The sequence below is a fragment of the Anticarsia gemmatalis genome, chromosome 8, assembly GCF_050436995.1.
Source record: "Anticarsia gemmatalis isolate Benzon Research Colony breed Stoneville strain chromosome 8, ilAntGemm2 primary, whole genome shotgun sequence".
In the NCBI taxonomy this organism is placed as follows: Eukaryota; Metazoa; Arthropoda; class Insecta; order Lepidoptera; family Erebidae; genus Anticarsia; species Anticarsia gemmatalis.
This window is the reverse complement of record NC_134752.1, coordinates 1,675,941-1,689,794: the sequence shown is the minus strand read 5'-3', so window position 1 is coordinate 1,689,794 and position 13,854 is coordinate 1,675,941. Positions and strand designations below refer to the sequence as shown.

The following is a 13,854-nucleotide window of genomic DNA, read 5'->3' as shown; positions in this document are numbered from 1 at the left end:
TGATTCGTTTCACTAAATATATGCGTATATATGTTTTTGCCCTATTATATAATTATGTCTGAATCTGCAACTTCTTGTTTGTAGTATTGCAATATAATAACGAATTAGTTACGCTTGTTGAGGGAATTGGTAATACTAGTAAATTATGATCTAATAGTGTTAGTATAAATAAATATTTTACGGTAGTGGATTCTTCTTGAATTCAGTTTTTGAAAGCCTTTTGTTAATTGCTAAGCTATTTAACTCTAGTGTATATTTTTTACGTGAGCAATTAAAATATTGGACTCAAGGCCTACCCCCCTTCTTAGGACGGTAGGCGACCCTTGCCTAACAGATGGGCAGTCATAGGTATAAAAAAATATAGAGAAACAAGTTTGTAGCACAGTAAATGTAAATTACGTGAAGATAATGATTCAACTATCCTTCCATCTAAGTTCTATGAACGATAGAGTCAATTTCAGCCTTTTTTCTGAGATATTTAGCTTTAACGTTTAAAATGATTTAACTTTCATTGATAAGGTAGCTGATAATTTTCTAGATATCTTTTCAATATTATATGGCAATATCATTTTAATTGAAGCTTTTATCTTACTATTTTTAAATAAAGTAACTTCGCAATACATATTCGTGCTTCAAAATAAAAGTTACTTTATAATGCTCACTTTCAAAATAAAGACCGCAGTAATCGATTCCACCATACTCTTTTCCATGCATAATATGGTGAGGTCGGGTTATGATAAAAATTGGAAGCCGCCGTATAAACGAAGGGATGATTGATTTATTGTGCAAACAAACAACGGTTAAACAACTATCACTGTACAAAAATGTAGCAGAAGATCCAAAATGCACTATTTTACTACTTATTTTCACGTACATATATACTCGAAATCTGAGATACTTAATAACCCACGTATGTTAGTTGACGACTATTTGAAAGCCACTATGAAGATAAATGATTCTAAATGGTTGTACGATACAAGAACTAAGTTTTATGCATGCACCTAACTAATTGTATCATCTCACTAGGTACTTAATTTGTAGGAATATATCGTAATTAAGCACGCAATTCAGAATTTAAGAGAAAGATGAGAGAGAAGAAGATGTTTCAAGCAAACATCAATAAAATAGTGCTGTAAAAACAAATAACAACATTTCAATAATTTTAGGAAGGTAGTTATAAATTAAGGTTATAAATCAATCAGAAACAAATGTCTAACGATTCAAAAGCGTACCATTACGTAAATCCGAGCTCATCGGTTTGCACAAAATAATGACTAATTTCCTTATTCCGTATCAATAACGTAGGTCCGCAATCGGACTACGAGTGCAGGTGGTTGCATAAACTTGGAACGCAGTACAACAGCATGCAGTCCATTCACTTTTTAATACGTTTCTTTTTAGAAAATGTAGCAAATTGCACTGTTTTTTACATATTTTTTATGTTTTCATCCCACTGCTGAGCAAGGGCCTTCTCCCGAACGACGGAGGTATTAGATGAGTCCACGCCGGCCAAGTGCGGGTTAGGAACTTTGCCTGCCTTCGAGAAATGCTAAAAACAATTTTTAGACATGCAAATTTTCATCACGCAAAGACCTGTGACCTATTATATAACTGACCTTTGTTCTTCCTTAGTTTATAGTGTATGATGCTAACAAATTTTATGTCGATTGATTAAGCCGTTTTGACGTAAAGAACAGTCAAACAAACACTACATTTGCAATTCGTATTGATAAGCACAATGCGTGCCACTCGCAATAGAGAAACGACTTGATTAAATATGTCAGCGTAAATCATTTACAATAATATCAGAAAGTATAAATAAATGTTTATTTCATTATGAATTTACAGTTAATGAATATAATTTATTATTCCATTCCGAACTGGAACTTCTGAATCCCCTTTATTATCACAGAAACTCATTTGCATATGAAACAACAAAAATAATAGCTTAAAATTGAGTATGGCGTATCGTTAATCAGATTAAACGCTCCAATGGAAGCCAATCAGTGATTTTATTACAAAAATGTTTAAATTTTCGCTTCAGAGGGAATTAAAGGAAAACATGAATACCGCATGAAATTATACAATCGTATTGTAAATCTCATTTCTGATGTATTTACTGATGGGTTTATTACGTGTTCTCTATTGGATCTGATAACTCCAGAGCAGACGGTAAACGATAAGTAAGTTAATCAAACTTTGGCGTGGTAAGTCTATAGATAGGTAGCCGCTTTGTACTGATTAGGCTGAGCATTCTCGATGTGGAAAGCTCTAATAAAAAGCCGTTGTTATCAACTAAGATACCTACTCTTAATAATAACTCTTAGGTCTGGACAACTTTGACACTAGGTTGATGACTAAAGATATAATAAAGCCTTTTTACTAGTATTAAAAATGTTGAAGAGAGTTTTGTCATGAAAATAGTTTGATCGATTTATATGAAATTAGGCAGTGCAATAGAATAAAACACTTAAAAAGAAAAATGACTTTTTACAAAAAAAGAACTACACAGACGCAGTAGAGGGTAAAAGCTAGCAAATAAATTATATCGCTAGTGATCGGACGAGAGAGGGTGTGAGTTAAGCGAGGTTTTGATCGCCAAACTGTCGATGTACGCGTTGTAATGTGCGGTTTTGGTTTTCGGAGTTTGGTCTCGCATGTCCCCAGAGTGCTGTGAAACGATATACATTGTTTATAGGCGATACAACTGTTTGTTTGATACTGTTATTGTCTATTTACTATCAGTTATACATCTTGGCTGTCTAATGCCCGTGCCTGAAAAAATTTTGCGTTAGTTTATCTATTCAATAGCATTTTTGTATATGAGTTTTAAAAGCTATTGAATAGATAACTCACCGCTTAATGTACCTCGGAAACCGAGGGTAAGAGTTTGTGACTCAGAGGGATTTTATTCGCAAATTGGATGCACTTGGTAAAAGATATTATAATGCAAGGGGTCTTAAAAAATTACGGTTAATAATACGGTTAATAACTTATTTGTTTACCCGTCGTTTCGATCGAATTATATCGACCGTGATCACGGCCTGACTATTTTTATTCAGTGTAGGAAACATTCACGCATATCATGTACGTGTGAAATATTTTATTTTTTCTTACCCCTACTTATGTTATTGTGTCTCCTTGCTGGAAAATATCCTTAAATATGTACTAAATGATGTATTGAATAACGTCTAAATTCATCCGTACTCCTCTTTTTGTAGGCAACAAAAAACTATGGTAATGTTATTATAATGTTAATGTTTTGTCAAAAACAAGTATTTGGTTTCTAAATTCCTCTAAAACTGTGTCTTTAGCGTGACCCTGTATTATGACTACTTATGAATCTTTTATTTACATTATTTACAGGTTTTAATCTGGATTTAAAAGTGCAAACCGGTCAAAAGAGTATCATAAATTTGAAATACTTACTTCTTTTTGGAATTCCTTTCAGAGCAAAATAGACGAATCTTTTAGCAAATTGAAGTAGTAGCTTTGAGAGAGGATTGGCAAGAAACCTGGTACTTGTAAAATATATTTGAAGATGTATTTTCAAAAAAAAATATGCTTTTGGGTAATATTCCTAGTTAAGAACACAGAAATGGCTGTTTTAAAGCGACTTCAAAAAAGGAGGAAGCTTTCAATTCATCCGTATTTTATTACCGAAAAAAAAAATCGTATACATTTTTTGTACACTGGCAGATATATAGCCATAAGTGTACTGGCCACTTATAAATGTGGATATATTACTGAATAATCCTTTACGTAACACAGAACTATACCTCGATTCTCTACTACTATCGACTACCGACAACCGGCTAGCTATCGAGATTTTGACATTTAGAATGTATTGCCAAAATATTTCCTACGACACCCGTCGGAGGCGCTGATCAGATTTTCATACAAAATTTCTCGATGACAGGTCGGTTGTCGGTAGTCGATAGTAGGAGAGAATCGAGCTACTGATATAATATTCAAACAATTGGAGCAAACACCCACACAGATCACGAAATTATCTAAACACACCATCTCTTAATACCGCTCTGGGGAGCGAAAAGAAGGCAGCTTCCAGCCAAGCCTTTAATTCCTCAAGGGGATCATGGATTCTACCGAATTCCACATAAGGGGATTCAACTTGGAATTCATCGGTAACAATTCAAACTCGATACGATCCGCGATCGCGGGATTATCTCTCGGGATCGGAAGCGAGCTTGATAGAGAATAGATGTTTTTTAAGTATTGGAAATATTTTTTTGTTGATTGGAGGATTATGTTCTGGGAATTTTAAATACGGGTTATTTGGATCGAGTTATTTTTTTTCTGAAATATCCAAAATAGAAACGTGGGTCTAGAACCTGAAACTCTTTATACTTCTTTTTGAAAGTTTTCTATATCACAAAAAAATAAGGTCTTACAGATTAGCTATGGTTGATTGGTGGCGGGTGGATTTTAAACAATATTTGCGTTGGTATTTACACTACACAGAAACTGAAATAAAATTAGAAGTATTCTTTTGGAAGTGGTTAAAGGGAAATGACGTTTATCCTTTCTTCAAAAAAATTTATCTTTAGTCGTCGTTTTGCGTATTGTTGTACGAGTAGTTTTCAAAGACTTCGCTTTATAGGTACTACTTTTTTATAAAAACACTATACATGCAGTTTCATTCTGTAAGTACATACAAACTACTCATAACCAATAATGGCAGATTCTAATAACATGTCGCAAGTGTGTCCTACGCTTGAACGGCCCGGGTATCGGACCGTGAACCATGCAGTGAAAACGAGACTGCCTGCTTATTACATACTAGAGTATCTTCGCAGTATTCATTGACTATGAGTAGGGTTTTAAGTAATGTGGAATTATTAGTACTACTTGATTGTTGGGTAGTTAAGTTGATGGTTTATCGCTGTTATAGCCAAAAAAAGGATTAAAAAAAGTTTAAAACGTAAGTAGTTTTAAGTTCATTTTTTTTTAATTTTATTGTTTGGTATCAAAACTTTGCAAGAAAATGTCTCTAATATTTTGACAACATCCAAGTTTTGTTTTTGCTTTTAGATTAACCTTTTAGACCAAATTGTACGACATTCTTATCACTTTATTTATTCCTATTTTCTGAATTTACATTACCTGGTTTATTATTTTAGCCTAAATTCTGAAACTTACTCGAATACTTATATTTAGATTTTATTTACAATATTCTGTGAGTTTGATACAGCAAATTTTTACCTGTTCAATCTGAGCTTAAAATCTATTATTAGCTAGTTTTCAGCTGTATTAATAAAGATAATCACCGTTATTAGTCAACCTATCATTTCGTGATCTGAATGGGTGTTTGCTTCAATTGTTTGAATATTATATCAGTTCTGTGTTACGTAAAGGATTATTCAGTAATATATCCACATTTCTAAGTAGCCTACACTTATGGCTTTATCTGCTAGATACAAAAACGAACTACTTATATCTTCCGATCGTTATACACAAGACAATGAACCATTGCAGTACACAAACTTAAACAGATACTACATACCAAATATTGCTAAACCTAGTCCTAAAATTCCTTGCAACACATATCCTGTATGATGTCTATCTGTATCAATGGGCCGTACATATCCAGAACAAAGCAGGCTACCGTTGGCCAACGGTTTACGTAATACTGTTGAAACTGTGAAGCAAGGAGTGAAAGGGATGGGAAGGAAAGAGGGAGAGAGAAGATGCTAGTAATCTAGTTAGTAAAATTGGAGTATAAGACTGGATGAAATTTATTGATCAATTGATTTGTTACTGATAATCATATATTAAATTATGTTTACAAAACGTTTTTTAAAATTTAAACTCTAACACCTCTAATTTTGGTTTCTACTGAAAATATTTCCTGAAGACTCAATTTGGGTGGATTTCAATCGGTAGACAGTTACAACATAAAAAAAACAGTATATAGGTTCACGATATATATTTTTTAAATTTTAATGTATAAGTAAACATTTAACTAAAATGGGTAACAAAACTTTGAACACGTTTTCACGTGGGCGGGGGTCGTGAACAAAGGTTATAACTAAAGTCAAAACAAAATAAGTAATATCGGTATTTATGATCTAAATAAAATGCTATAATTGTTATATAAACCTGATATTGGACTTAAGGTGACATCGGTAACCTGCGGGGACGGGTCGATGACTTCTTCGATATTAGGTATTAGAACGTTACATACAGTTTATACCTAAAGAATTAATTTGGATCGAAAATTGCTTAGACTAATATTTTTTTGGGTCTGTATAAATAAATTGTTGTTAAAGAATAAAAAAATGAAAGCACTTAAGAATTTGTGCAGTTATCAAAACTTGTAATAAAATTTAAAAATACATATCTTTAGAAGCCATTAATGTTTTAACTAGAATTTAAATTGGATCAAATCGAATAAAACAACAGAATAAACTGCTCAGTAAAGTGAGCAGTTTAAAAAAATATAAAAACTAATCACACCTATTTTGGACTATAAAGTCAAACGTGCATAGGAATGCAATTTTGAGTCAAAGCGAACATAACCGAACAAAAACAATACAAGAATTGATAAACTTATTATTTCCTTACAATTAACTCGTGATATTCAAAACTCTTATCCAACACAACCTATATCCATTAACATTATAGAACTTACTAAAACAGACAGTCTTACACAAGCAGAAAACTCCACTAAACCCGAAACATCTACACCGGTTGTAACGAAACAGTTAAAACAAATGCCTTTCTTAGCTGATAACCATTGCACCATTGAAGTGTGCCATAACGGTGTAGATTATTGCGATACTCACGACATAGTTTTTAATATAAATGTCACCGTAATCTTGTGAGAGACTTGATTAATGTGACAATTTGAGGCGCCTGAGTTGCATTGATCGGCGATAAACGATGAAGGAAGAAACCTTTGGAGAGATTGGATTGTTCACATTTATTAATATTTATAAAACAGTAATGTACGAATGGAAAATATTAATTTGTAAGATAAAGAGGCTTTTGGTTGAAGATTATATAAATAACATAATTTTTATCAGACTACAGTCAACAAAGATTGAAAAACTACATAAGCTTGTATGTGTCTATATAATATGTTCTCTCATATCATTTCGTTTTCTCCTAATTTAGTTGTAAAAAAAAAAGTCCTAAAAGTGCTTTTTACTCAAATGCCTATCAAACAAATCTATAGCTGAGTCGTCAGATTGATGAAATATCAATACCAAGACCAGAACCAAAAGCGAGAGGACCAAAAAATAATAACGTAGTAAGACGTAAATAAATATAAAATTCGATATGAAATGGCTTCTTCAATTTTAATTAAGGAACAATAAATATACACAAGCGTCTTCAATTAAAATAATTGAGTGTGAAGCTTCAAATAACCTTTTATTTTCATTGCCCAAAGAAAAACAATCTCCAAAGCATACCAATAGAACTGTGTCGAAACAAAGAAAGTTTGTTCATGAACTACTTTTCTGAATTAATATGCATTAGTTACGCAAAAAGATTCTTAATGACATGATTAAAATTTAAAATTTAGTTGCAAACAAATTTGTGTGACACAAAGCTTGGTGCAACGGAGAATAATTTTGTATGACCTTTTTATTTATGCGTTTGAAGGCAAATGTAAGAAATATTCAAAATTGCATTGGAATTTACATGCTACAGTCCACAGTAGTCAGAAGCTTGAAAGTCTGACAACCAGTCTTTCCGAAGTGTATTGTGTTATAACCCAGGTAACTGGGTTGTGGAGATCCGATAGGCAGTCGCTCCATGTAAAATACTGGTACTCAGCTGCATCCAGTGAGACTGGAAGCAGTCCCCAACATAGTTGGAAGAAAGGCTAGGCTGATTGATGTAGGAGTTTAAGTTGTAAAGAAACAAAATCACACTCAAATATCGTTTAAAGGTTATGGGAAAATCACTGGATAAGTATCCCATAGCCTATCAAATGGAATTTTGACAGTAGTTTTTCATTCATCAGCCGTTACTTTATTTAGCAGATAGATTATCTAGAAAGGGTCAAGCTATGATTTTTCTGCAAAAAATTAATTAAGTTTGCATTCTTTTATTTCTTTTTTTTCTAAAAGTTTAATAGCTAGACTTGTAGAAATAACTGTAAAAACTTAAGCACAGATTTTATTGGCATCAAAAACTAGTTCTTATTTAAATACTACATCATTAATACTTTTATATATTTAAGCTAATTTATTTGTTTTTCTAAACCTGTACTTTTATAGAATATTCCTCTAATCTTGGGTATTTTCCATATAGATTATTTTATATGTTTATACCGATGGAGTCGTAAGCTGTCGAAGAACTTGTGGTGTATTACTTGTCAATACTTAGACCTTTACAGCCTATAAAATTGAACGATTTATTACCTAGACGGTCTATTATACATTTATTAGAACTCTGTTTATCATAGAATAAATTGGTTGATATATATTCATTTGAAATATTGAGACGGATTAAACAAATGATATTGATTTGAAAAAAAAGTATAAAAGCTTTTATAGTTTTAATTAAAAAATAGCACGTTTTAGTCGCAGAATATAACGTAAAACCTTGCCGAAATTCTGATAATATTTTCGGTGTAACCCTTTAGTCTTTAAAGGGTAGCGTATTGTTTTACATGCGTAATTTACTTTAAGCTATTTAAATATTGATTTATACATACGTGTGACAAAAGCTTATGCAATTAGGTACATAAAACCTAAAAACCCCGCTTCTCTTGGCAAAATTGATACAGCAAATTCAGGCCTAAAAAAATAATTACTAACTTACGATGTACGAAATCTTAACACAGCAAAAAACACACACAAAAAACATAAACAACATGAAAACGGAACAAACTTCCGAAATTAACTTCAATGTTCATGAATGCAACCGTTCAGAAGGAATTGCATTATCGTAGATACGCACGCAATGTTCGTATCTCTTACAATTATATGTAATTATAACTGCAATATAAAGATGGAAAACAACATATCTGATGAGATTTCACTGGAGTTTTATGTCTACATGTTTCGTATGTGCGATGTTACAGTTTAGAATTTGATAAACACATATAATTAAAATTTATAGTTTGAGCTCATAAAGATAGTCCGTACATTTTATAAACAGTACAATAGTACTACGGGAATTTAGGTCTGGTGGAAGAAGCTCACCAATTCTAGAACCGTAAAAGATCACCCTTATCATGTCAGGTTAGGTCTTTGACACATGCAGTCTTTTAATAGGTGATTACTCTTTATTGTATGAATAACTTGAAATAATTCTTTTCTCTGTTAAGATAAATCTATTTAAAGATATCTGACTATAGTTAAACATCGTAATATTAATTTGGTTTTAAGTTTAAATTTGTTTTAAGCAAGATCTTTCCAAACTTAGTGAGGTATATATTTTTCCTAAGAATGCAGAACTGCAATACACCTACATTATGACATTTAAGTGTTCAACACCTAAATAGGCAAGTCGATTGCAATACATAGATTCTAAATAAAAATATCACAGAACGTTTTCATGTTTTAAATTATTTTAATAAGATATTTAATTAGTTATTCGTAGAAGTGGTCAGTCTATTTATTTTTTATCGGCAGCAGCTAACCTTGTGTCGTAGTTGTTCTGACGACTTATTCAAACAACTTGTTTTGTGACAACAAAATTCGGTGTTCTACGTATTCCTTTAAGTAGTTATGAGAGGTTATTAATATAGCTTTTTCTTTTATTCTACTGCGCATTGTATTTCAGAGTTTTTTGAGAATTAACTACTTACACTATCGATGAACCACTTGCTCTACCTTTCCATAGTTTTGATTCGATTTGCCTTTAATTTCTTAAAGAATTAAATGATTATTTGTAAAACGCTATAAAAGAAACTACATATAATAAAAAATACGGACAAATCTAAGGTATTAGTTGGATTTTGACAGCATTGTATACAGTTTTTGTACGATCATTCTTATTATATTTTTTATTAGACGCAGTATCTTTTGAGTTTGTATTTCGTTTGTCTTAGATATATAAAGGTTCTCAAGATAACTCAGATACGTAAAAAGGGAAAAACTGCTCTTTATCCTCTCCGTGACTTATCACAGGAACTAAATTTCGTATAATAAAGAAATTCATTTCACATATCGTTTCTAACAATTCACGCGCATTGAAACCAGGAAGATTGATGCTCACATCAATCTTGTACTCGGCAAAGCAAATAGAAATGTATATGAATGGAAAAAGTCAATGAAATAAATTTTAGTTTATCTGAAAGTCTAGCTGGAATGTAGGTCAAAACTGACGTTTTATCTGAAGAGAATAGTATCTATACTAATATTATAAAGCTGAAGAGTTTGTTTGTTTGATTGATTGTTTGTTTGTTTGTTTGTTTGAACGCGTTAATCTCAGGAACTACTGGTACGATTTGAAAAATTCTTTCAGTGTTAGATAGCCCATTTTTTGAGGAAGGCTATAGGCTATATATCTTCACGCTACGATTAAAAGGAGCAGAGTACCAGTAAAAAATGTTACAAAAACGGAGGAAAAAATCACTCTTTCTCTCTAATGGGATGCAACCGAAGTTGCGCGGGTCAGCTAGTTGATGATAATGATATAAAGCCTTGATTGAATGTACTAAATGGTCTTTCAGAGAAATAGGTACATCTAAATAATTTACAACTAAACAATATTAGTTTTTATCGGGGAAAGGCGTATAAGTATGTATGTATTAGTTTATTATAGGGACATTTTTGGATAAACCAGATTTCTTTTCACAGAAAAACTAAATATATATGCTACTTTATTGAAAAACCATTGGAAAATTTTAGTAAAAGTCCGGAATGGTTTACTGGACTTAAAATATTTGTAATTTTGTATTGCGAGGTGCTTCTAAAAACATTTTCATAATAAGATTCAAGTAATTTACGAGAATACTAATCTCCATAAATACATCTAGACTAAGATTGCGCGGTATTTGAAAGTAAGCTTAGCTTCAAGAACCATGGTCATTGCAGTTAGAACATATTCTAATGTTTTACATGATTTACTGTTCTTTAAGGACTGTATACAGCTTATAGATAAGTGTCAGATAACCTATCTGAGAGACGATAGATAGAATTACAGCAATCTGTCGAAATTGTATTTAATACTTTTCCATAAGTGGTGAAAATGCCTTGTACAGTACAGTACTTTGAACAGTAGTGGCCTTAAGGCCAGTTTCATAGTTGAAAAAAGAGGGTCTGATAGGCTGCTAGATAAAATCGCAGCAAATGTATAAAAACTTATACACATACTTTTGTCTACACTTACACCAACCTCATCACCTAACATGCTTTTAACACCTAAAAATTCGCGTTATTCTGCAATAACTTTCACATTAACATGTACTAAAGCTTTCTATTATCTTTTAACAAAATAGCGCGTAGTAAAACGTAAAAAAATCAAATCAAACGCAACACACACGACGTACGTTGCGAATGCGCTGATTTCTACCCGAGCACTGTTAACCACTTTCACTCAGTGAAACCGGCGGCTTTTTGTTCATTGTCAGTACCGCTTACCGATTTCGAATCGTTGTGAAGGATTTCGAATTTTAAGATTTAGAGCACAATTTTTTTGTGGAATTTAATGTAGAACAGTTTGGATGGAGTGTGAATGATAATTACGAATATCGAAATAGAATTGTTTGGAAATAAAGGACTTGGAAAAGATTAAGCTTCGTATATCGATCTATTTGTGGAGGTGATTTTTGTAGTTTATTGTGCAGTTTTGGTATTGTTTTTAGTCTTATATGGATAGTTAATTCTTCTACGTAGCAAATAGATAAAATACATTTTGCTATGAATATTATTGAAGTTGCTTAATTTAAAAATAACGCGCAGATGTGTCTATAATATATTTTATGCAAAAAAGGTATTTACGAGAACAGGTCCAAATCTCCTTGGCTCTTGTTATTTATTTTTAAAGTTTAAGGTGATGTAGAATAAATGGACGATGAAGGTAATAAAAAAGTTCCGAACATAAATGTAAATCAGGCTTCTTTTATAACAAAAAGTGAAAAGTATAATCGTGAATTTAGACAACGTTTTTTGAGGATATATCAAAATTTATGCAAATTGCTTGTTTAGCACCAATAAAATGTTATGAACGTCTGATATTTAGCGAAAATAATTTTAGATAACGCTAAACAAAAACAAGACTTTCTAAGAACTTTCTATTTTATCGAAAATACGATTGTTAGCATAATTATAGTTCTGCATTTCCTTGAGAAATTTTACTCACCATTTTCCGGCTTCCCACGAAAATCACAGTACTGGAAAAATAAAAAAAATAATATCCGCACTCACACAGTACTTCACTCAGTACAGTCACAGAATCACGTTAAAAAATATATATTTTTTAAATCACAATTTTTAGATCACTCGTTGTTATATGAACTAGATTCGAAGAAAAAAATTCTATATAAAAGTTCGTTGGTTTTAAGACATTTCTGTCCTGTCGTCTGTCCGTTTTGAAAGACAGTCGTGGACTGACCGTACGACGGAAAGTCTTGCGTTTCGTAGTGGTTGCTTATTCTAAGGTGCGCGTGCGACGATATGCGGACCTAACTGTCTTGATGCTTGTCTTGAATTTTGATTGGTGTAAAAACGAGAGTGCTTTTTCAATGCATATTTTTATTGTTATAGTTCTTTTGGTATGTTTGGAATATTAATTTGTTTAGTGACGATTTTTCTTCTATAAGGCAAGTAGACTTCAAGGCTAGATTTGTAGTATATAGCATTTTTTCTGCCTCAAAATAGCTTTCTTTCTAAGTCATTTCTTAAGCTTTAATTTTGCATCATTCCATTAAAACTGATTGTGATTTCCCAAAAACTGTAATTCTTTCAAATACAGAAAATACTTTATGTTAATTATATTTTTGCTAAAAGTATTTTACTATTTTGCATAGTAACCAAGGACGGTCCGGGAGGTCTCAATAATACGTGAATGTTTTTAAAATGAGTGCTATCGCCAATCATCAAACCAAACAAGGTGATTATTGCATTCCGACCACTGATGACCTATTTTACATTGACATTGAATTTTGACAGAATTCTAATGTTATAACGATTTCTATTTATGTAGTAGACGATTGAAAACTCTATTATTGAAAAGAAAATCGATTCGATTTCGATCACTTCCTATAACGGATGGTATACCTAGTAACAATTTTTGAAAAAAAAAATTGTATTGAAGCAGCTGGTTATAAATAAATTATTTTATACTAGCTGACCCGCGCAACTTCGCTTGCGTCACATGAGAGAGGATGGGTCAGAATTTTCCATGTTTTTGTAACACTTTTTACTGTTAGGTACTCTGCTCCTATTGGTCGTAGCGTGATGATATTTTTTTCACGAAAATTATTCTCAAAATTATTTACATCTCTTAGTACCTATAACGAAGTCGCGCTAAGGCATATCCGCCATTAAAACAGTTGCCATGGCAACGGAATTTTATTAATTCAATGTCATTATAATATTGGTATTTCGCGACTTCGTTGAATTTTATGAATTTTCCCGGGAAATGCGTCATTTTCCCGGGGTAAAAAGTAGCCTATGTCCTTTCTCGGGTATCAAAATATCTCCATACCAAATTTCATGCAAATTGGTTCAGTAGTTTAGACGTGATTGAGTAGCAGACAGACAGACAGACAGACAGACAGACAGACAGACAGACAGACAGACAGACAGACAGAGTTACTTTCGCATTTATAATATTAGTATGGATTAAAAGCTCGTCCTTTGATTATCTACCTGTTGAATCAGTTTTTTGGTACAAGTTTATATTTATAACGAACTAGCTGACCCGCGC

The 13,854-nt window shown here is 32.2% G+C and overlaps 1 protein-coding gene across 1 annotated transcript in view; it reads right to left on the bottom strand.

Annotated features, from left to right (window-relative positions):
- Nucleotides 1-12,541, bottom strand: part of Cht7 (chitinase 7) — a 119,210-nt gene extending 106,669 nt beyond the window's left edge. Inside the window, exon 1 of the mRNA XM_076117060.1 lies at nt 12,286-12,541. Coding sequence (XP_075973175.1) covers nt 12,286-12,288 — 3 coding nt within the window. The 5' untranslated portion in view covers nt 12,289-12,541. The remainder of the gene's footprint in view (nt 1-12,285) is intronic.
- Between the last annotated feature and the right edge of the window lie 1,313 nt (nt 12,542-13,854).